The sequence below is a fragment of the Lathyrus oleraceus genome, chromosome 7, assembly GCF_024323335.1.
Source record: "Lathyrus oleraceus cultivar Zhongwan6 chromosome 7, CAAS_Psat_ZW6_1.0, whole genome shotgun sequence".
NCBI classification, from domain to species: Eukaryota; Viridiplantae; Streptophyta; class Magnoliopsida; order Fabales; family Fabaceae; genus Lathyrus; species Lathyrus oleraceus.
The window spans coordinates 261,836,081-261,856,434 of NC_066585.1; the positions used below are offsets into that span (position 1 = coordinate 261,836,081).

Consider the following 20,354-nt stretch of genomic DNA (forward strand, 5'->3'; position numbering starts at 1 on the left):
CTTTTCTTAAATATGTTGAGAATATTTTGGCTTATAATGAACTTGTATATCAGGTTATTACTTGAATGATAATGTAATTGTAATATAATGCTAATACTTTATCACTTAGATGATGATGAAAATGTAATATAATGAAAATAGTTTATGGTTTATTAATTCTTTTAATTATATAGAATGAAGTTTAATGAGTATTCATGTGATTAGTGTTATAGGAATGATAGAATTCAGGTTAGAATTTATTGGTCCAAACCGATTCAACCCAACCGAATGAACCGTATAAACCGATAATCCATCAACCGATAAAACCGAACTTAGTTTTGGGTGAAACTGGATTTAACTTTTTCAACCGTGGATTAGCTCGGGTTAGCTATTTCGGGCCCGAACCCACCCATAACCGACCGCCGTTCACCCCTAACTAATATTTTTTTTATAACTATTGGATATCTCTTATTATTTGTTATTTAATTAATTTATTTAACTTTTAGAATTATGTCTAATTGATAATGGGCCTTAAGGGACCCTTAGATCTACACCCCCTATTTTATTTAATTATTTTAGTTAATTAAGCTAATAACTATTAATTTTATTATTACTTCATTTAACAAAGGGATTAATTCATTCAAGTTAGGATTTTCTAAATGTTAATCATTTATTTTCTGGTTTGATTTATTTTATTTATGGTTTAATTAATTAATTTTTGAATAATTTTATTAATTAATTATAATATTCAATTGAACTAAATTAGGGGTTTTGAATTAGGATAATTAAATCAAGAAATATGGGATAAAATTAGAGATAATTTCTAAGACTTTATGGGATAAAAATCAGGGATAGAAAATGAGATAAATAGATACATTATATTACATCTTATTTAATTTATTTTCTTAATAAAATTAAATTAAATTTTTGTAATAAAATATTATAATAATCAATTGGGATAAAGACATGGGATATAATATGTGATAAAATTTTAAGGGGTTTCAAAGGATAAAAATCAGGGATAAAATCAGGGACAAGTTATATCTAACATTCTAATATTTTTTTCTTAAAATAAATTAAATATCATCTTTACAAATAATCAAGGGATAAAATCAAATTCGACGCACTTCAAACTATAAGTCCTCTACCTTAGTGTATTGAGGCATTTTCTTAAAATCAATCACTTCTCCGCCCTCGATGCATGAGAATTTTTAAGGGATAAAAACAATCAACAAACAATTTTTTTCTACCAGAACTACGAGACTTTGATCCTTCAATGAACTTGGAGGTACGTAGGCATATAGTTGTAAACTCTAGCGAGTACAATAATCAAAAACATTTTTAAGTTTTCCTTTCTCAGTTAATCAAATTTATTTTAAATGATAAAATAATTTTCAATAAAAAAGATAAATAATTAATCAATAATAATTAATAAAACAAACATCTCAAGGACACATTAATCCTAAAATTAGAGGAGGATCCCATTGAGTATAATGGAGGTAAGGGGTGCCTAACACTTTCCCCTTATTTAACCGACTCCCGGACCTAGCATCTTACCCTTAGTTCATAGGTTTTATCATTATTTCCCTGTTCCTTAGGAACGAATCAAGGATGGTGGCGACTCTGTCATTTTTCCAGCCGCGACAACATCCATTCATGGAAATGTCAAGAAATGTGTATCACTCCATAACAATATGAGAGAAGGGGTCAAAGGGAACATGACATCCTTCTAAATAATAGAGGGGTTGATTACCCACTCCCCCTCTTCTATAAGCGATTACTACTTATTAAGAGCTTGAAGTCCACACCTAGATATTTCTATAAATACCTCAATTTTAAGGTTGAGGAGGGATACAATTCATGACACAAATATACCACATACAAAGCTTATTACCTTACTACTTGAGCTAGATTTATCCTCTTAACAAACCCTAAAAATTTATGACAACTTTAATTACTAGGGGTTGGCATGTATTATACTTATAATAAATACAATAGGTGCCCATCGTGGGCCCCTAGTAAAACTGACATGGGCCAAAAATTACAATATTTAATTAGATTGTTGTCCTCACGTTCAACCCCTATGTACATCATGGTGAATAACAAGGCACCAACTTTGGCCGACAATGATTCTGATGACGAGAAAAATGCCATGGCAAAGATGTGCGCTGCAATGGACGACTTACGCCTATAAAACCAAAATTTAGAGGAAAACATGATCCATATCAAACTACATCAGAAAGAGGTTGAACCTACAAAATAGGTTGACATATTAGACCCTAACCTCTATCATATGAAATATGAGAGACGCTAGTGCAAGAAAACTTCAAGTCACCTTCGTTGGCTAAGTTTGATGGATGCAACGACCCGTATGAGTATGCATCTGCCATTAACATGCATAAGGAAATCACTGGAGCTTTGAATTCCTTGAAATGAAAGCTCATCTTTGGAACCTTTAGATATGTAACCTAAGGTGGTACATGGGCCTGTCCCCCGTTATATGTCACTAATTATTAGTACTTGGTGAAGAAACTAGTCCACCAGTTTGCAGCAAGCAGACACAAAAAGATGGTTGCCACCAACCTTTTCAACATTCTTCAAGGGTCCTCTCAATCCTTGAGGGAGTACCTCACTTGCTCCAATAAGACAAAGATCAAGGTCGTCCCCCAACCATGAAATGCTTGTTGGAGCATTTCAAAATGGGCTAAAGGAGAGACATTTTAATGAATGCCTCAGCCAAAGCCCAATGACTTCCTTGGTTGAGGAGGTGGCACATGCATAATGTTTATAAAGGACGAATAAATAAATTCATAAAATAAGGAAAGAGATGTCAAAGAGCATACCCTAGTAGTCCTGACAATTCACAACAGTCACATAAGAATCACTACACCTTGTCCATCAGAGAAAACACATGTGTTGAAGCAAAGTAGAAAACTTGTAGAGAGTTTCACGCCTCTAAACACTCACTGTGAGCATATATGGCAATAAGTCATCCACATGCACGACATTCCATAATCTCCAACTCAAAAGTTAAATGTCATGGGGCCTGAGCATAATAGATGATGCAAGTTTAAAAAAGTCAATGAACATCATACTAAAGATTGTTATTGGCTAAAGAAGGATATCAAGCTTCTGATCCAAGAATGTCACCTAAAGAAATATGTCGAGGGAGACTCTGCCCAAAGTCCATGCAAATGCAGCTCTTAGAGGCGAGATGCTTCTAAGATTCCCGAGTCCAAAAATGGAAAATAACTAAGTAAATGGGAGGGGGATGAGGAAAGAACCGTACGCCACACCCTTAATACCATCATAAGAGGATTCTCCGGAGGCGGAAAGACCAATTATGCTCATCGAAGATACGTTTACCAAATTCTAACCATCGAAGGCTTGCCTGCCAACTTTGATTTGGGTAAGTTTAAAGTTCTAGAATATGAGATTATGTTTTTTAGAAGGGTGTTGCAAGTATCGACCTGCATGATAATGACCCTATGGTAATAACCGTATGGTGTGACGATTGAGAGATTAAGAGGGTGTTTATCCATCAAGGAAGATCCACATACATCCTATATTGGGACGCTTTTGAAAGACTTCACCTAGACCTGAACAACCTCAAAGCTTTGCAAGGATCATCGGTGGGGTTCTCAGGCAAAAAAGTGCAGGTAAAGAGTTACATTACATTGAATACTATGTTTGAAGTAAAAGAAAACACTTGATAAATCAAGGAAATATACCTTGTTATATAAGCATCTTCCTCATATAATATGATTATATGTCGGTCTATTTTCAACCAGCTAGGAGCCACCTTGTCTATATTGTATCTTTGCATGAAGTATCCAGTCATAGATGAGAGAGTTAGGATCATATATATGATCCAAATATCACCAAGAAGTGTCATATAAAAACTGAAGCTGAAGAATACTAAGGTCGTATGAGTGAATGTTGTAGGCATAAAATGGGGAGCCAAGTCACATGAGGTAACTCTCGAGGATGAAAGTCTACTCACTCCACTCTAGGAAAGCACGAAGGGGACAAGAGAAGACAATTCTTTAAAAAAATGAATTTTTAGGCATTAAGCCATATATTGTTTAGTTTCATTTATTCATTTTATTTGTTTAAGGTGACATGTTATCTTTGTTGCTTATATGGCTAAATTCGTGACATTCTTTGTTCTATGGGGAGCCTTTTTTCTCTATATTTGCAATAAGGTTAAATGTTTTTTAAATTAGACCATCACATTATTATATAAATTGGGAATATTATTGCCTTGTTTTTCATAAGCTAAAAAATTGGAAAGAAGCCCCCACTGAAACCAACCTTAGAGGAGACAACACACGCTAGATTCTCATGGAGGAATCCTTGCTTCCCTTTGAGGCAATTATATATCTTGGATCCTCACAAAAGAGTCCTTGCCGCCTTTTGAGGTGATCACACATGTTGGATCCTCGTGAAATAATGCTTTCAGCCCTTCGAGGTGATCACACATGTTGGATCCTCGTGCAGAAATCTTTGTCACCCTCGAGGCACCAATGTTACCCTCATGCATGAGTCCTTGTTCTCCAAGACGGTAGCAAGGCCAAAACTTGTTCAAAGAATAATCAAATACAACTTACACAAAAAGAAAATAATAATTAAGGCATGCAATCAAGTCCCTAGGTATGAAAATAAAATTGGATCCCTCGAGAGCAATATTCTTAGTTACATAAAAAAGCCCATGAGGCATAGTCGAATAAGCTGCAAAGGGCGTGATTTCAAAATTAAGCCTAAAAGAGACAAACATAAACATAAATAACTCATGCTTATTGTCCCTTCTCAGGGGAATGCCTTTCCTCAAGAGGTGATGGATGCTCGCAAACCCATCAACTTTAGGGATCTGAATCACCTTGTCTTTTGGAGCAACAAAGGAGATCACTTCCTATTTCTGGGTTTTAGGGGAATAGGATTCAGAAGGTGAATCACTCTTAACTTTCATCTTGGTCCCTTAGTATTCAAGCCATCCATGCGACTATGAGGATTGTTGATTCCCGAGCGCTCAATCTTTTTCTTTGCCAAGTGTCCATTCCTTTCGTTTAAGGAGACTTTCGACATCTTATCTGCAAAAAAAGAAGAATAACACATATGAGCCATATGGCCAGTAAAAAATACCAAGCAAGAGAAATCATGATATTGAACCTACTTAGATATTTATCCATGTCTTTATCATCCCCTTAACCCAAGGCGATTATGGTACGAGAACCCCGACCTTAAACACATCCAAAAGTTGGACCACCTTCATCTCATCAGGTGCGAGGTATTCAAATATGTACCCATTGATCACCATTGGATTGTTTGTCCCAGCTAGAGGAAAGCGACGAGTGCCATCCACCTTAGTAGTCACTATGGAGGATCCATCTCGTCCTATCACCTTCAAAAACGTATCCTTCCAATTCTTGTAGTGATTGGACTATTAGTTGAACAAAGTTCTCCTAAACAAGGCACCTAGGGTCATCCCAACCTCTTTTAATGGCAACCTTAGTGCAATAGAAGAAGAAAGACATCTATATGGTAAGATGAACCCCCAACCCCCAACATATGATCCCAACCGCCTAGGTCAAACTCCAGCCATTGGGCATGATCTGAGATGGGGTGACGTCAATCGCCTTTAAAACCCCCGCCTTAAATAAGGATAGGTCACAAACAACAAGAAGGTGAAGGTATAAGTATGGATTGGGATAATCGTCTAAAACGACCATATTGGCTATCTCCGTCGTATAACACGTCTTTAGTATGACTTATTCCTCGTCATCTGAGGATGAGAGGTTAACATGCTGCCCAAAAGAGGCTATTCTTTCCTCAATAATGTAATGGGACCCAAAATCCTCTACGTACTTGTGCTTAGTGCAGAGGTGGCCATTATCTTCTTGTGTGTTGATAAAACATAGGGAAAAAGTCATTATTGCTACCACCACTATTAACAATATCAGAGCTCCCAAACATGCAATAGCTTCATCAATTTGTAGTAAATTAACGCGTAATTTACTGGTCTCGCCAAAATACCTAATCATCACCATAAACGGGTAAAGGAAGAAGAAAGAGTATCAAATATGTATCTGTAAACATGGATTTGAACTTGAGAAGATTGAAAGACTCATGAAAGATTGAGAGAAAACTTTCAAAGACTTTTGAGATAAAAATATGCGAAAGAGTATAAGAGTTATGGTTGAACCCCTTTAATAGAGGTTTAGAGACTATGAATGATCAAATGTCTCCAAGATTTCCCATGATATGCAAAAGGATTTGCACGCTTTTGACACATGTGAAGGATAAAATCCAATTTGGCAGCCCAAGGCTAAAATCATCATTGATCATATCTAATGCCTCACATGTTTTTCACCTCAACCATCATTTAGGGGATTTTCCTAAATTGATGTTTGAGGATTTACCTCATTGACACCTAGGGGAATATCCCATTCCATTCTTGAGGGATTCTCCTTAGACTTGAGGGACTTATCTAGATAAGAAAGGGAAGGAAAACTAAATGACTTCGCCCTTTCCAAGCTCTCGTGTTTGAGGGATTGTGTATTGCTATATTTGTAAAGGGCCCATAAAAGGTTCATTGAAGGAGGGCAATATAATATGTCACCCACAACGGCCTCTTAGTCGCTTATTTATCAGAGCAGACGCCCATTTCTTGGTTGTGTTGTTCGTTTCCTAGTTTACACACTCGTTTGTGGGAATGTGAAATAGAGTGTCCTAATCCAAAACGGTACAAGAGAGGGAGTCAAAGGGAATATCACGTACTTCTGGATAATAGGGGAGTTGATTGCCCACTCCCCCGCTCCTATAAGCAATTGCTACTTCCTGGGAGCCTGAGGTTCATGCTTAGAGATTTCTATAAATACCCAACCTTGAAGAGCGATCTGATTCATGACACAACAACACCACCTAGAAAGCTTCCCACCCCATATGCGAGCTAACTTTAACATCGACAAATCCTAAAAATCTGTGACAACCTTTAATGATCAGGGGTTGTCACATATTATATTTATAACAAGTACAACATGTAAATCATAATTCTACCTCCCACTTCCTCACCCATCAAATAAATTGAATTCCTTTGTTGAAAACCATCATTGTATGATAATTCAATTTGTTGACATTGATTTTTTTAAACTTTTCGTTGAGATGACAACATATATGTTGGTTCTTTCCAATATGAAATATGGTTCTGTTCCTCTAGAAAATCACATATTATCCAAACTTCACCGATGTTTTTAAGTCTTATCCTTGCCTGATAGTCAGTTATAGTCCTAACTCTTGGTTTGATTGTCTTATAATCTCGTTTATCTAGTTTTCGCAAACCTTCTTTGCAACAAAAAATCTACAAGAAGTAGTTGAACTGTCTTTACTCATGTGTATGTATAATTTTCTCACTCCAAGTCCAACTCTCCCACCAAAATCAATCCAAAATTTTTAAACATCATTCATGCTATAAAAAATAATGTGGTATTCTTTTGGATTATTTATATATGTTTTTTACTCTTAAAAATAAGGTGTTGGATTAATAAATGGTTGAGTTTTGGGGAAAAAGAAAAAAATAGACAATTTTTAAGGAGAGACTTAATTGTAACTTTAGTCCTTTTATTTTTTATTTTTTTGTTTTGATCCCCCATTTTAAAAACTATGTTTTTGGTCCTTTTTAAGTTTTTGTATTGAATTTTAGTCCAAAAAAGGGGGTCAAAATCCAACACAAAACTTAAAAAAGAATAAAAATCGTGGTTTTTAAAATAGAGGTACCAAAATCCAAAAATTAAAATAAAACAGGGAGACCAAAATTGCAATTAAGTTTTTTTACAATTGTGTGTTTGTGAATTTTTAATAGCTAATATAATAAAATTATAAATAAAATACAAAATATAAAATAATTTAAAAATAAATTTATGACAAATTAAATGAATATAAAAATGATGTGATTTTTTTTTTAATAATTTAGTACTTGAAATTCATTTTTTAAAGATGAATAAATGATGTCTAACGTGAATTAGAACTCACGCCTCTATCTTACATAATTATCGGAAATGAGATAGTAGAATTTTATTATTGACTCAAAATTAAATTAAGATAACTTAATAAAAGTTTTATAATTTTCATGTTGACTTCAACTCTATGTTGCAAAATTTCAATAACACAAATCATTTAACTGGAATGAATTGCAAGACTTCAAAACTAAAAATAAATAAAAATAGAGAAAATGAATAATGTATCGAAGATATAAATTTATTTTACAATTTCAAATGAATAATACATCATATTAAATTAAAATCGAAAATTTTAAATTACTTGATAAAATAATATATCATATTAAATGACCGTGTAAAAATATTGAAGATAATTTCCCCCTAGTGAGTAAAACCATGTGTAGTGACCATATTCCATGAACCAATAGCATTAATTACATTTTCTTCCTACCATCATTTTATTCATATCACAATCACTACTTCACATGTTCATGTGATACTGTATCTGATTCATCAACCTGCGATTTCCGCTTAATCAAAAAAGCGCGATGATGAATCGCTTAAAGGATGGTTCGCGCTACATATCCAAATCCAACATCAAAAAGCTTTTCGATTTTCATTTTCACTCAAACGTTGTTCATAACCAGCGATTTGGAACCCTGGTGGATCATCAATTGAGCAGGGACTTTTTCGTCAAACTTTGGGTTTCTGATAGCAGAATGCGAAACCCTAGAGGTAAGAAATTGATCAAATCTCGAGGTGTTGATTTTGATCCTAGATGGTTTTCTGCTTCTTCTGTTGGTGCTGGCACGAGTAGGCCTAAACGAGTCTTGAAGCAACCTCCTATAAGTCAATCTGTTTCTGAATTTTCACAACCGGAATCTCCAGAAGAGGTCAAATTTGTGTTTTTTGTTGCTTTCATATGGAATTTTATCTTAGACTTGAGTAATGTGTTTAGGGATTTCAGAAAAGATAAAGGAAATATGGTTGGTGTGGTAGCTGTAGTTTCAGGATAATTATTGTGCATATGCATTTATGATGCTAGTTTAGAGATTAATTGTAGCATGGTTATGGTGTTAGAGTAGAGGCTATCTTGATCTTTGGTAGGGTTTAGGCTATGATTAGAGAGAGCTTAATGGTAGGATGATTAAGACTAGCTTAGCTTTGATTAATTTATAGAAGATTGCGGGAGTTATTTTCGGATAAATTAAGTTTATGATTCTTCACTTGAGAAAAATCCTTCTAATCTTATGAGTGTTTATATATATAAAAGTTAAAGAAGAGAGCTTTTGAAAAATTGAGATATAGAAACTAAATTTCAATATTTATGTAGTTATTTTAACATGGAGAGTTCTGCTTTCCACTTCTTGATCTTGTTAGGCCAAGGTAGCACCTCTGCTTGCCAGGTCCAACTTGCTAATTACCAGAGATATCGAGTGGGCGAATCTTGTGTTGGGATTTGAACAGGTGACCCTCTTTATTTTGGATGGTTGGTTCCTTTAGTTATATTTGTCACAAAAGCAACTTCTTTATTCTTGTTAATTTATCATTTTCATTTCATGTGATGGAAAGTTTCTAAACATTTATTCTTGTATTTTTAGAAGATATTGCTCCAATGTCTTCTAAAAAGTTTATTATTCTTGACTTCATGTCTAATTTGGTGACTTTGTATGGCCGTATTGTAGGAAAATCGTTATGCCATTGTAGATGCATGCTACCCACAGTCGGTCAGTGATAATCCTCATCTCCTGCTCACTTCACTACTCACTAATACCGTCTACTTATAGTTTCCTTGCATAGCTCATAGTAATGATGGTCGACCTTGTTTGCTTCATGTTATGATGCAGCCAGTAGGTTTAATTCGTGAACAGAGCAACATCATTACCAGACAGGTAGATAATTCAATAATTTAATCTTCACTCCCTTTGATTGCTTAATCTATACAATTTTTCATTTATGTTCCTCATGGAAATAAGTTAATAATATTGTCCATTTCATCATCATTTTACATCAACAAGAACTTAGATGCTTGCATATTTGATAGGTAGAAAAGTTTTCATTATATTACTCATTTTGTATCACTCCCTCCATACATGTAGGCTGTTCTTTTTCCTAGAATAGTATGGAGTAGCTAATACTTTAAAAGTTGAGGAGACACACCGAGTTTAACATCTTAATATAGAAAAGTGACAACATGGATAGGGATACAATATTTTCAATTAATCATTTGGTAATTTATCTATCAATAGTCAGTATTAAGGCCCTTATTGTTAGTGTCATAAGGATGCAGAACAGGCAATTGATAAACTTGTACAAAAATTTCCCAAGATAATGGTCAGTCCTTCAATTGTACTACTGTAGGAATATGTATTCTATTATGAGTCTGATTCAATGACATTTCCTAATCACCTCCCAGTCTAGATCTTATGTCACTCCCCAATTAGATTTGACTAGCAATGTGATTCATTATTAAATTATTTACTTCTCTAGATTATATGGGAGAATAGACACACCTTATTTGAATTGAAATTTAATATAAGGCCAAACACCACTAAGCTTCCCTAAGGTCTTCTTAAGAATACAAAATAGCCCCTCTTGTTTAAAGCAAACACCAACATCCCTTGACACCATTTGTGCTCCATTAAGGCTCTTTCATCTCTTTCTCATGGCTACCCCCCACTTTCATCTGAAGGCTCTTCATTTTGCAGATCTAATTTTCAAAACAACTTTATTGTTTTGGAGTTTTTGTGCCTTTTGCATGAGAGGTTAAACTCAAATATCAACCATGAAGTTTGATCAGAGCTTCAAGAATGATGCGTAGAGATATATCTCTCAACTTTAGGAACAATGTTTGGAAATGAACTCTGTTCACGAACTCAGCTCAGGAAAAATGAGCGAGGGGGTTAGCCACTTTATTTATTTGGGGAATTGATAGAGAAGATTACAAAATAACTCTAGAGCTTTTTATTATTTTTTTTCTTTCTGTAACCTGAGTTTCAGTGTCCAAATGAGAGTGGGCAAGTGTTTTTCTGAAACTAGAAGTGGGGTAAGGGGCATTTGAATATACATCAGGGGTGGTGAGTATAATTTGTCCCTAATATAATACCCCAAAGTAAAAAAAAAATCATTACGACAAACAGTTATGAACACCCACTCTAAATTTTGACATATGATTAGAACCATGTCTTATAATCATGTAGAACGGAAATATTTTTTTGACTTGTCTAGGTTTTGGGTTATCGCAGGGTCATCGTATTTTCTAACTTTTACATGGGTGTCGCAAACTTGGTGTCTATTAATAATCCCTCTTCTATCTATTCTAAAAAATATCTTCCACCTGACAGAATTTCACACATCTATTTCCTGCCATTTTTCCTCGTACCCGTGCAATCTTGCACCAGTTGCATGGGATCTTGCCATTTTTTTATAAAGAGGGAAATAAATTAAAGTGGGATAACAGCTGTTTAGATTTGGGCACTTTGCACAATGGCCAAGGCCTGGTGTATGTTATTCAGTGATGAATTCAATAATGGGTTCTTGATTTATATATTTTGTTTGATTGATTTGATCTTTTTCCTTTTTCTGTAATATTCATCTTTGTATTATGAATTTTTAAAAATGTTTTATTTTATTTCATCCTTTCTTGCTGCAGTTACTTCGTCTAAGGAGACCTTTTGTTGCACACATAACTGATGCTATGGGGAATGAGCTCTTTAGGGTGAGAAACATATATTTTTTGTACTGCTTTTTTAGTACACATAATTTTTTAGGATTCACACTAGTGTCTTAAGTAGAGCATCTGTATTTAATTAATTTCTCCTTAATTTGAGTTAAGAATATTCTTTTCTATTGTTAGGTTCGTAGACCCTTTTGGTGGATAACAAGCTCAATTTATGCGGAAATTGATGGTAAGGTATGCCATTTTTGTTAACTGCTGTACACTGCTGCTGCATCATTCAGTTATTTACGAGCAATTTCGCTGTTAGTTATGTCAAATCCTCTTTTCAGGAAATTGGAGTAGTTCACAGGCGGTGGCATCTGTGGAGGAGACTCTATGATTTGTACCTTGGGTAATATCAAAATAACATGTTTTGAGTTGTAGCTATTTTAATTTATTATAGATATAATATGTTTGCAGTCTGTGCAAAATATATTTTTTTTTGCTGTAGTCCCTAATCTTAAAAGTTCAAACCAAGACATTATGTTAATCTTTGCCACGTTAAAACTACTATAGTTGTGTTATAAACTTATAATATTTTTCTTGAATAGATGATGATTCTATGTTCTCTTGACCTATTTTATTGGTTTTATTTGGATTACTCTTAGTGAAAAGTTTGAATAAGTTTTGTATATTGCATGAAATAAATCTCATAGAAGAAGATTTGCAGGAATAAGCAATTTGCGGTGGTTGAAAATCCTGGCTTGTGGAATTGGACATTCACCTTGAAAGATATTGATGGTGAGGTACTTGCTCAAGTAGATCGAGATTGGAGGGGCTTTGGCTTTGAGGTTGAATCTTCACATTCACTTTTCTTTTTTATGCATAAAAACTTTTATTACTGTTTTCTTTGTTCAACATACTTGCTAGATGTTCATTACTGTTATTCTCTTTTGCCATGGTTATTTTTTTCTAAATATATTACAGAAAAATTCTTTTTCTAAATTTGTATTGCATTATCGGAATTTCCATTAGTTTTGTTCTACAGTGTGTGGATTAAGTTCTTTTTCTAACAGTGTGTTGATTAAGTACTTTTAATACTTAAAATACCTTATGGGGGATTGGTCTAATCAATTGTTTTCATTAGGATTCAAGGTTCGGTTTACATTGTTTCAGATAGGTCTGTACCACTGCTCTTATGATATGGGGGTAAAAAGAGAGAAAGAGAAGTCATTCATGCCATGTTCTAAAATATTGCAGCAACCTTGTTTCATTTTGTCATGTCTGTACAGTTAGTCTCATTCAAACTGCCTTATAGCGTATTCGGATGAGTGATGGTAGCATCTGGAATCACGTTTGAAAATGTAGATATTTATTAGAGGTTTTGCATGTTTGGCTGGTGTACCAGATATTCTCGCCTCTTGTTTTCTTTTATTTCGTCAGTGCTACAACTTTAACTGTGTCTCTTATCATATCATATAGCAGTACTACTTGTGTAACTGTTGTCAGCTGAGTCATTTTACTGATCTGAACTGAAGGATTTCATGTTCAGTTATTCAGACATTTTATCTTATGCATTGAAGTTCAAGCTTGCTGATACACATAATTTTTTGATATGTGCAGATTCTAACTGATGCTGGTCAGTATGTGATTCGATTTGGAGGTTCTGATCCCAGCTCCAAGATTGGTCTTGCTAATGCGGTCAGAATCCCCTATTTTTTTGAAGAAAACAAACTCCATTTTTCTTAACTAATTGATAGGTTCTTCTCTCTGCAGATTCAAGACCTTGATGTCAGACGTCCACTGACCCTCGCAGAGAGAGCTGTTGCAGTAGCTCTTGCAATATCACTAGATAATGACTACTTCTCAAGACATGGAGGCTGGTAAGTTATTTGGATCTTTAGCCTGACAGTGTTTTATGTAAATAGTCTCGAGAAACTTTTGACTAGGACTTCATGTACATTCTTTCTTTCCTACTTTTTAATCCAATTCTCTTGTTCTGACTTGCCCAATAGTCAGAAAACTGGAAACGGTATTGATATTTTTTTTTTCTTAATTTTTTTTTTGGGTTGCTAGGGGATTACCCTTCTTTGACGTGGGCGAGTAAATTTGATTTGACAGACAGTATCATCTAATTTTATAGTGGCATTGTAATCCCTGAGGTCCAATCCTTACCATGTAGTTTTTAAATTTGTGTTTCAAGCTACCACAGAAGATGACTCCATTCACGTACACATGATAGGTGGTACTTGGTACTGGGTCTATTGATTCATGTAACAAAATAAGAATTTTGACTGATATTAACTTTTGTCTGTTGATTACTTTTTTGTCGGATGGCAAAGTCATGAGATAATCCTGATTATTGCTTTGTTAGTTGGTTAAAAGTACACTAAAATGCCTTATTAATCCTTGTACTTTCAACCCGTTTTCATTTTGGTCTCTACCAAACTAACACAGCTTCTAGGACCTTGGGAGGTTGAAAACAACAATCATAATTAGGATTTTTTAGGGTTCAAACAATTAGGATTTTGTATACATGTTGTAGAAATTAGTATTAAATCACTCAAGAACCGGAGTTTTACCTTGATTCTTGTTTTTAGATCTATTATTTCATTTCCCAAAAAACTGTTCAAAAAATAACATTCGTTCCTTAAAAAACAATCATAACCATTATCCTTTTAACTGTCTTCTATTTTCTTTATCTAAACCATGTTTTGCATATACGTCCGTGTGTTATTTTAAAAAGAAAAAATGCGGCAGTGAAGAACAATGAATCGAAGAACTAGGTTACAAGTCTGTCTATGGTAGGAGATTTTTTTAATGCAAAGAAAAAATGCGGCAGTGAAGAACAATGAATTGAAGAACTAGGTTACAAGTCTGTCTATGGTAGGAGATTTTTTTAATGCATTCTATATATTACTAGGATATCATGTGAAAAATACAAAAATATCTTTTTGATTTTGGAGATGCATCTCTGGACGCATTCCAAACACACAATCTTGGTTAATTCAGAGTTATGTCCTAGATGTGTGATTTTTTTAATTCAGAGATGCATCTTCAGAATATGTCTGTAGGTGCATTTTCGTAGCATACTGAAATATAAAGAAAAGCAGAAAATTAGAAATTTGTATTTTGATAATAAAATTATCATTCATAACATAAAATCAATATTACATAGGTGATATCCCGACATTACATTTTAATATCTAGGTTGGCGCTTCAACATGTTCACAATATCTTTTGACCGATCTTAAAATTTTCGCTTTCACCTTGGTCGAAATTTTTGTTTCGAAACAGAAAATTATATTTCATATAGTCCTTACATTTGCATCCGTCTTGAGCTCATAGTCGTTGAATTCAATCTTGTCTGGGTTGTTAATTGATGGTGTACGGTACTCGAATTTCACAATTTTTTTATTATCTCTGTAAGGCATGGGTTGTTAATTGACGGTGTACGGTACTCGAATTTTGTAATTTTTTGATTATCTCCATAAGGCAGGAGATACTACACTTTGTATTGTAGATCTGCAAAAAAAAATGTTCTCATTGATCTTAAATTTTTTGTCGGGTGTCATGCGGGAAAAGGAGACATTTGGGACATACTAGATGATGTTCATTTGTGAAATTTTCTGTTTGTATGAAATAAAAAAACATGAGCATATATTTATAGAAGTTGTAGACAAATATGAACCTAATTTTTTTTATCTTATATTAGTGAAGATTTTAGAGATGCATCTTCGGTACCACCCTATTGCCTTATTATGGAGATGCATCTCCGAAACCTATCATGATCCAGACTGAAAATAGAACCTATGTGTTTTGTTTGACAAATGGACAAATTTTTTGGCAAACATCAAAATGTATTAAAACATTTGAAATTGTATATATTACACTTCATTAATATTAATATACAATTACATACAATTAATTGATGACGAAAAACTAAAACGAATCGAAAGATTTGTTGTTGGCTAAATTTATATGTATGAGTGATCCTCCTTTTGACTTTTGTGCATTTGATTCTCTTTCAATGTCGTTCAATTTAGTAAACTCTTGCATCCTTTCCACAAATTGGTTCGGCCAAGTCTCAGTTTTGTTGTTGAATGAGCCGTCCAGCCCACTGATGTAAGTGGTATAGGACATCTTAGTTTCAAATAAGTTTGAACAAATTGTCGTGATTTTGAAAGCCATACAATACACATAATACAATCATTTGAATTTTGAGGTGGAGCAGTGCGCAATGGGAAGAAAGTTTCTGAAAAACTGTATCTTGTAATATCAATACACACTTTATCATATGCATTTGCTATGAGATGACATATTTTGGGGGATCACATTCATTTTTCTTTTGATGTCGATCCACTAATGCAAGGAATAAGAGACTCATAAATTGCATCAAAATTTTCTTTCTTTTCGTAAAATCGTGCGTATGATTCTTTATGGATCCTCAACTCATGAATAAGTTGATGGCAGACAAGTATGTGATTATCTTCTCCTTTACCGAGTATAGTCGAAACAGTTCAAAAATCGCAATTATCGTCACCCTTAACATTGATGTTTCGTTCGATGTATTTGTGCATAAAAATCGACATCTCGTCAATGAATGGAATTTTTTGTGGAGGTGGTTTGCTAATGCGAGCTCCTTTAAATTTTTTTTTTTAGATTTTGGAGTTGGTGAGTCTGGAAAAACTTTGTCAATATGTTCAAAATATGAAGGAGACCGCACGGTTGAATTGTCACTCGATGTAGACTTGGCCTTCTTCGTAGCACCTTTTGTTTTTATTGGTTGAGAGGGTGGTTTCAAGTCAGTGGTTTCCGAATAAGAAATCTTACTCAGTTATTCTTTCATGTGGAGTTTCATATTGTCACTGATTTTCAAAAATCTCTCTTGTATCACTTTTCATTTGGTCAATATAGAGATATTCAATTTACCATCTTTCATGACACCATGATCATCAAACCTAAGTCTTTTCCAGTGACTGCAAACTTCATCTATTTTTAACGGACTACCAAATTTCACATTCTTTGCTATAAGGTAAGCACATGGAGACCATGGGTTTTCACATTTGTACAACCACACTTTGCGCTACCAGAGCCTACATTATCAACTTGTTTTGCTTCGTGAAAAATAGAATTCAAACCTGCTCGAGATATGTTGCCGACCAACTGAGAATAAAGATTATTGTCTTTAAATCTGTGTTTCAAAACCGTGATGCTCCGACCAAATGATGTTTGTATCTCATTATACTAGTTCTGGATCATTTGGTTCACAGTGTCTCAATCTCCACACAGATCACTCTTACTATTTACTAACCAATTCTTCAATGTAGCATGGGCAGACTCAATTCGATTTGTTGTTGTATTCTCAAGGTGTTTAACCTGATCGTTTCATGCACAAATAACTTTCTCCTTCACATGGTCCAAAATTGTGCTTTCAACACATTTTAACAAATCTGGATATTTTTTGCATACATTTCTAAAATGTATAACGGAATCGACATATAACTTTTTAGTAGAAGAATTTACTATAATATTCCATGTATCCATTATCTTTTCCACTATCACATCCGCCTTCACCTTTTTTCTATTTTTGATCTTTATTTATTTCGTCCCTACTACAAATTCAATCCGACTTCTCACCTTCTTTGCTACGTGAAACCTACATTATATAATAAAGTATTTTGTTGATGAAACATAAGGCCATTTTGTGTTCATTTCGTATAATGCAAAATAAAGAGTATGCATTGCGGAAGATGATTGATGTGAGCGTGTCGAAATATCAATTAACTTGATGTCTACCCCGTTTTAAAGCTTTTATTTAAATTTTATTTTTCAAACATATTTTTAAAAGAAAAGGGTGTTTCCATAAACTATTTTGTTTTTAAGGGTATTTTGGAGAGTGTAATGAAATGTAGTGGAGTTTACAAAGTAGCAATGTGGTGTCTATTTCAGAGAGGCGACAAATTCAAATTCATTGGTATTGTAAAATTCATTTATTAAATTAAATGTGTTTGTGCAAAGAGAAGGAAAACAATTGATTTGATGTGCATTGCTCCTTACTAATCGCCATTTTCGATATAATAAATAGGGATGGATAAAAATTTGAATCATCCAATCAATCCATTATTTTTTGTTTTTATGCTAATGAATTGGGTGGATTGATTCAATTACTTAATTTTGATAGTATATAATTGTTTTGATCGGATTCAGATTATTATTTTAGATTCGTCGTAAATCGAAACGGACCAGACCTAATTAATATTTGTTATATTTATTTTTATTAATATAAAGTTAATTGATAATAAAAATTTGTTAAATTATTATTATTTTTATAATTTAACGGTGTACTCATAAGAATACAAGACATACAATATGAAATTTTAAGTATTATTTAATTTGTAGTAAAATTTTGATATATTTTAAAATTAAATAAAATAATAAATGTTTTTTTTATAAAAGATGAGTCATTTTTCTAGATTTATTCTAATAAATATTAAACCGATCCAATTTACCTTACCATCCTACGAGGCAATTGTATGATGGATCTTCATTGAAAGATCGGTGCTTTCCTAACGAGACAATTGTATATTGAACTTTCACTAAAGGATTCTTACCGCCTTATGAGACAATTGTATGTTGGAACTTTACTGGAGGATCTTTGAAGTGCTACGAGGGAATTGTATGTTGGCATTCACCGGAGGATCATTGCCTTCCTACGAAACAATTACATGTTGCACCTTCACAAAAGGATCCTCGCCAAGAGAAACTCAAGCATCGCTTGAGAGACTCACCCTAACAAAAAAAATTATTTAGTTAAGGCGGCATGACAGAAAAAAGTCACAAAAAGAACGGCGAAAAAATCCAAATAAAATAAAATGGAATCATTGAAACGTTTTCATTAGTTAACCCCGAAGGGCGTGGTTAGAAGAGATCCCTACAAATTGGTAATACAATTGTTAAAAAGTAAACGAAAAACATCAAAAAAAAATCTAAGAGCATGATGAGGATGATTCCTTGTCTTCTTGAACTCGTCCCAAGAAATGCTTGAGGGACTCGACTATCTAAGTCTCGTCTGAGACATTCAACTATTTAAGTCTTGCTAGAGGAAATTCACTATCTAAGTCTTGCCTGAGGGACTCAAATATCTAAGTCTTGATTGAAAGACTCTATCATCTAAGTTTCGTCTAAGGGACTCGAATATCGTCTCGCCCCGAAATAAATTATTTCTTGCCTGGTTTAACTTATCCCGCCATTTCCAAAGCTCGTGTTAGAGGGACTATGAACTGAGATAATTTGATTGGGTCTAAAAAGGATGGTCCAGGATACAACAACCCATAGCAAGGGAGAATTAAGTGGAGAAAGGTTGGGCAAATGCTCAACGTAGTTTATTAGTTTCCTGAAGAGGTCTTAGTAGTTCGAAATAGGCTCAGTCACCTGAAGAGGTCTTGGTTTTCCGATTATGGGCATCTTGTCCATTTGGGATCTTGACATGTACCACTTATCACATGTGGACTATGTGGTGTCGAATGGATAGTCGTCAAAGGAAAACCGCTCCCCCCACGATTTTAGGGAGAATGAGTCTTCTGCTACTCTCATATTTCTCATCCTGGAATAAGGGAGACCACTTCTTGATTTTCTAACTCAGGCCTAAGGGATCTTCTATAAATGTCTCATTTTTAAAATTAAAAAAGATCATTTAGTAATCTCACTGAAAATATATTTCTCATCCTGGAATAAGGGAGACCACTTCTTGATTTTCTAACTCAGGTCTAAGGGATTTTCTATAAACGTCTCATTTTTAAAATTAAAAAAGATCATTTAGTAATCTCACTGAAAGTACACATACAAAGTCTCATATATATATATATATATATATATATATATATATATATATATATATATATATATATATATATATATAGGGTCGGTCCAATCATATCGGACGCCCTGTTCTAATTACAAAAATAGGCCCAAACTTTTTTCAAAATACAATTATAATAATTAAAAAAATATATCAAAAATACAATTATGTATTAATTAAAAATAAATTTAATTATAGTTATTTTGAGTTTTGATCAATCTTGATTTTTGTATGTATTAATTTTTTTATCATAATATTTATTTAATTATTGAGTTTTTTTAATAACATTTTATTTATTTTTTAATATTTATGAAAAAAAATAAATTTTTTAAAATTTGGGACCCTATAATATTTGGGGCCCTGTGCTGCTGCACATGTTGCACTTGCACAGGGCCGACCCTATATATATATATATATATATATATATATATATATATATATATATATATATATATATATATATATATATATATATATATATATATATATATATATATATATATATATATATAATTACTACACTGTCAGTGTAAAAAGTTTTACACTGACGAGTCATCATCATCACCTGTTTGCATTACTTTATAGATTTTACAAATAAAAGTCAAACTTATCCCAATATCCAACGGTTATAATTAACTGACGTAGTAAAATTCTTTTACATTATCAGTGTATTTTAATTAATATATATATAGGGAGAGTCTCTTAGAGCCCTACGCAAGTATACTAGCAACTTCTATTATACTTTTAGATAGTATAAAAATGATAATATATGAATACAAAAATATAGAAGGGGTATATTTTGATGGGAAATTCAACAACAAATAACAATAACAACTCTAACAGAGCAATATGCAGCGAATAA

At 33.4% G+C, this 20,354-nt stretch overlaps 1 protein-coding gene across 1 annotated transcript; it reads left to right on the forward strand.

The window, feature by feature from the left end:
- Nucleotides 1-8,350: 8,350 nt before the first annotated feature.
- LOC127100740 (altered inheritance rate of mitochondria protein 25) lies at nt 8,351-14,004 on the forward strand. Its single transcript, XM_051038009.1, has 11 exons — nt 8,351-8,866; nt 9,354-9,440; nt 9,659-9,700; nt 9,821-9,865; nt 11,626-11,691; nt 11,830-11,886; nt 11,982-12,043; nt 12,362-12,482; nt 13,255-13,332; nt 13,408-13,514; nt 13,708-14,004. Exons 1-11 carry the CDS (start codon nt 8,522-8,524, stop codon nt 13,736-13,738), a joined length of 1,041 nt encoding a protein of 346 aa, XP_050893966.1. The 5' UTR covers nt 8,351-8,521; the 3' UTR covers nt 13,739-14,004.
- Nucleotides 14,005-20,354: the final 6,350 nt, after the last annotated feature.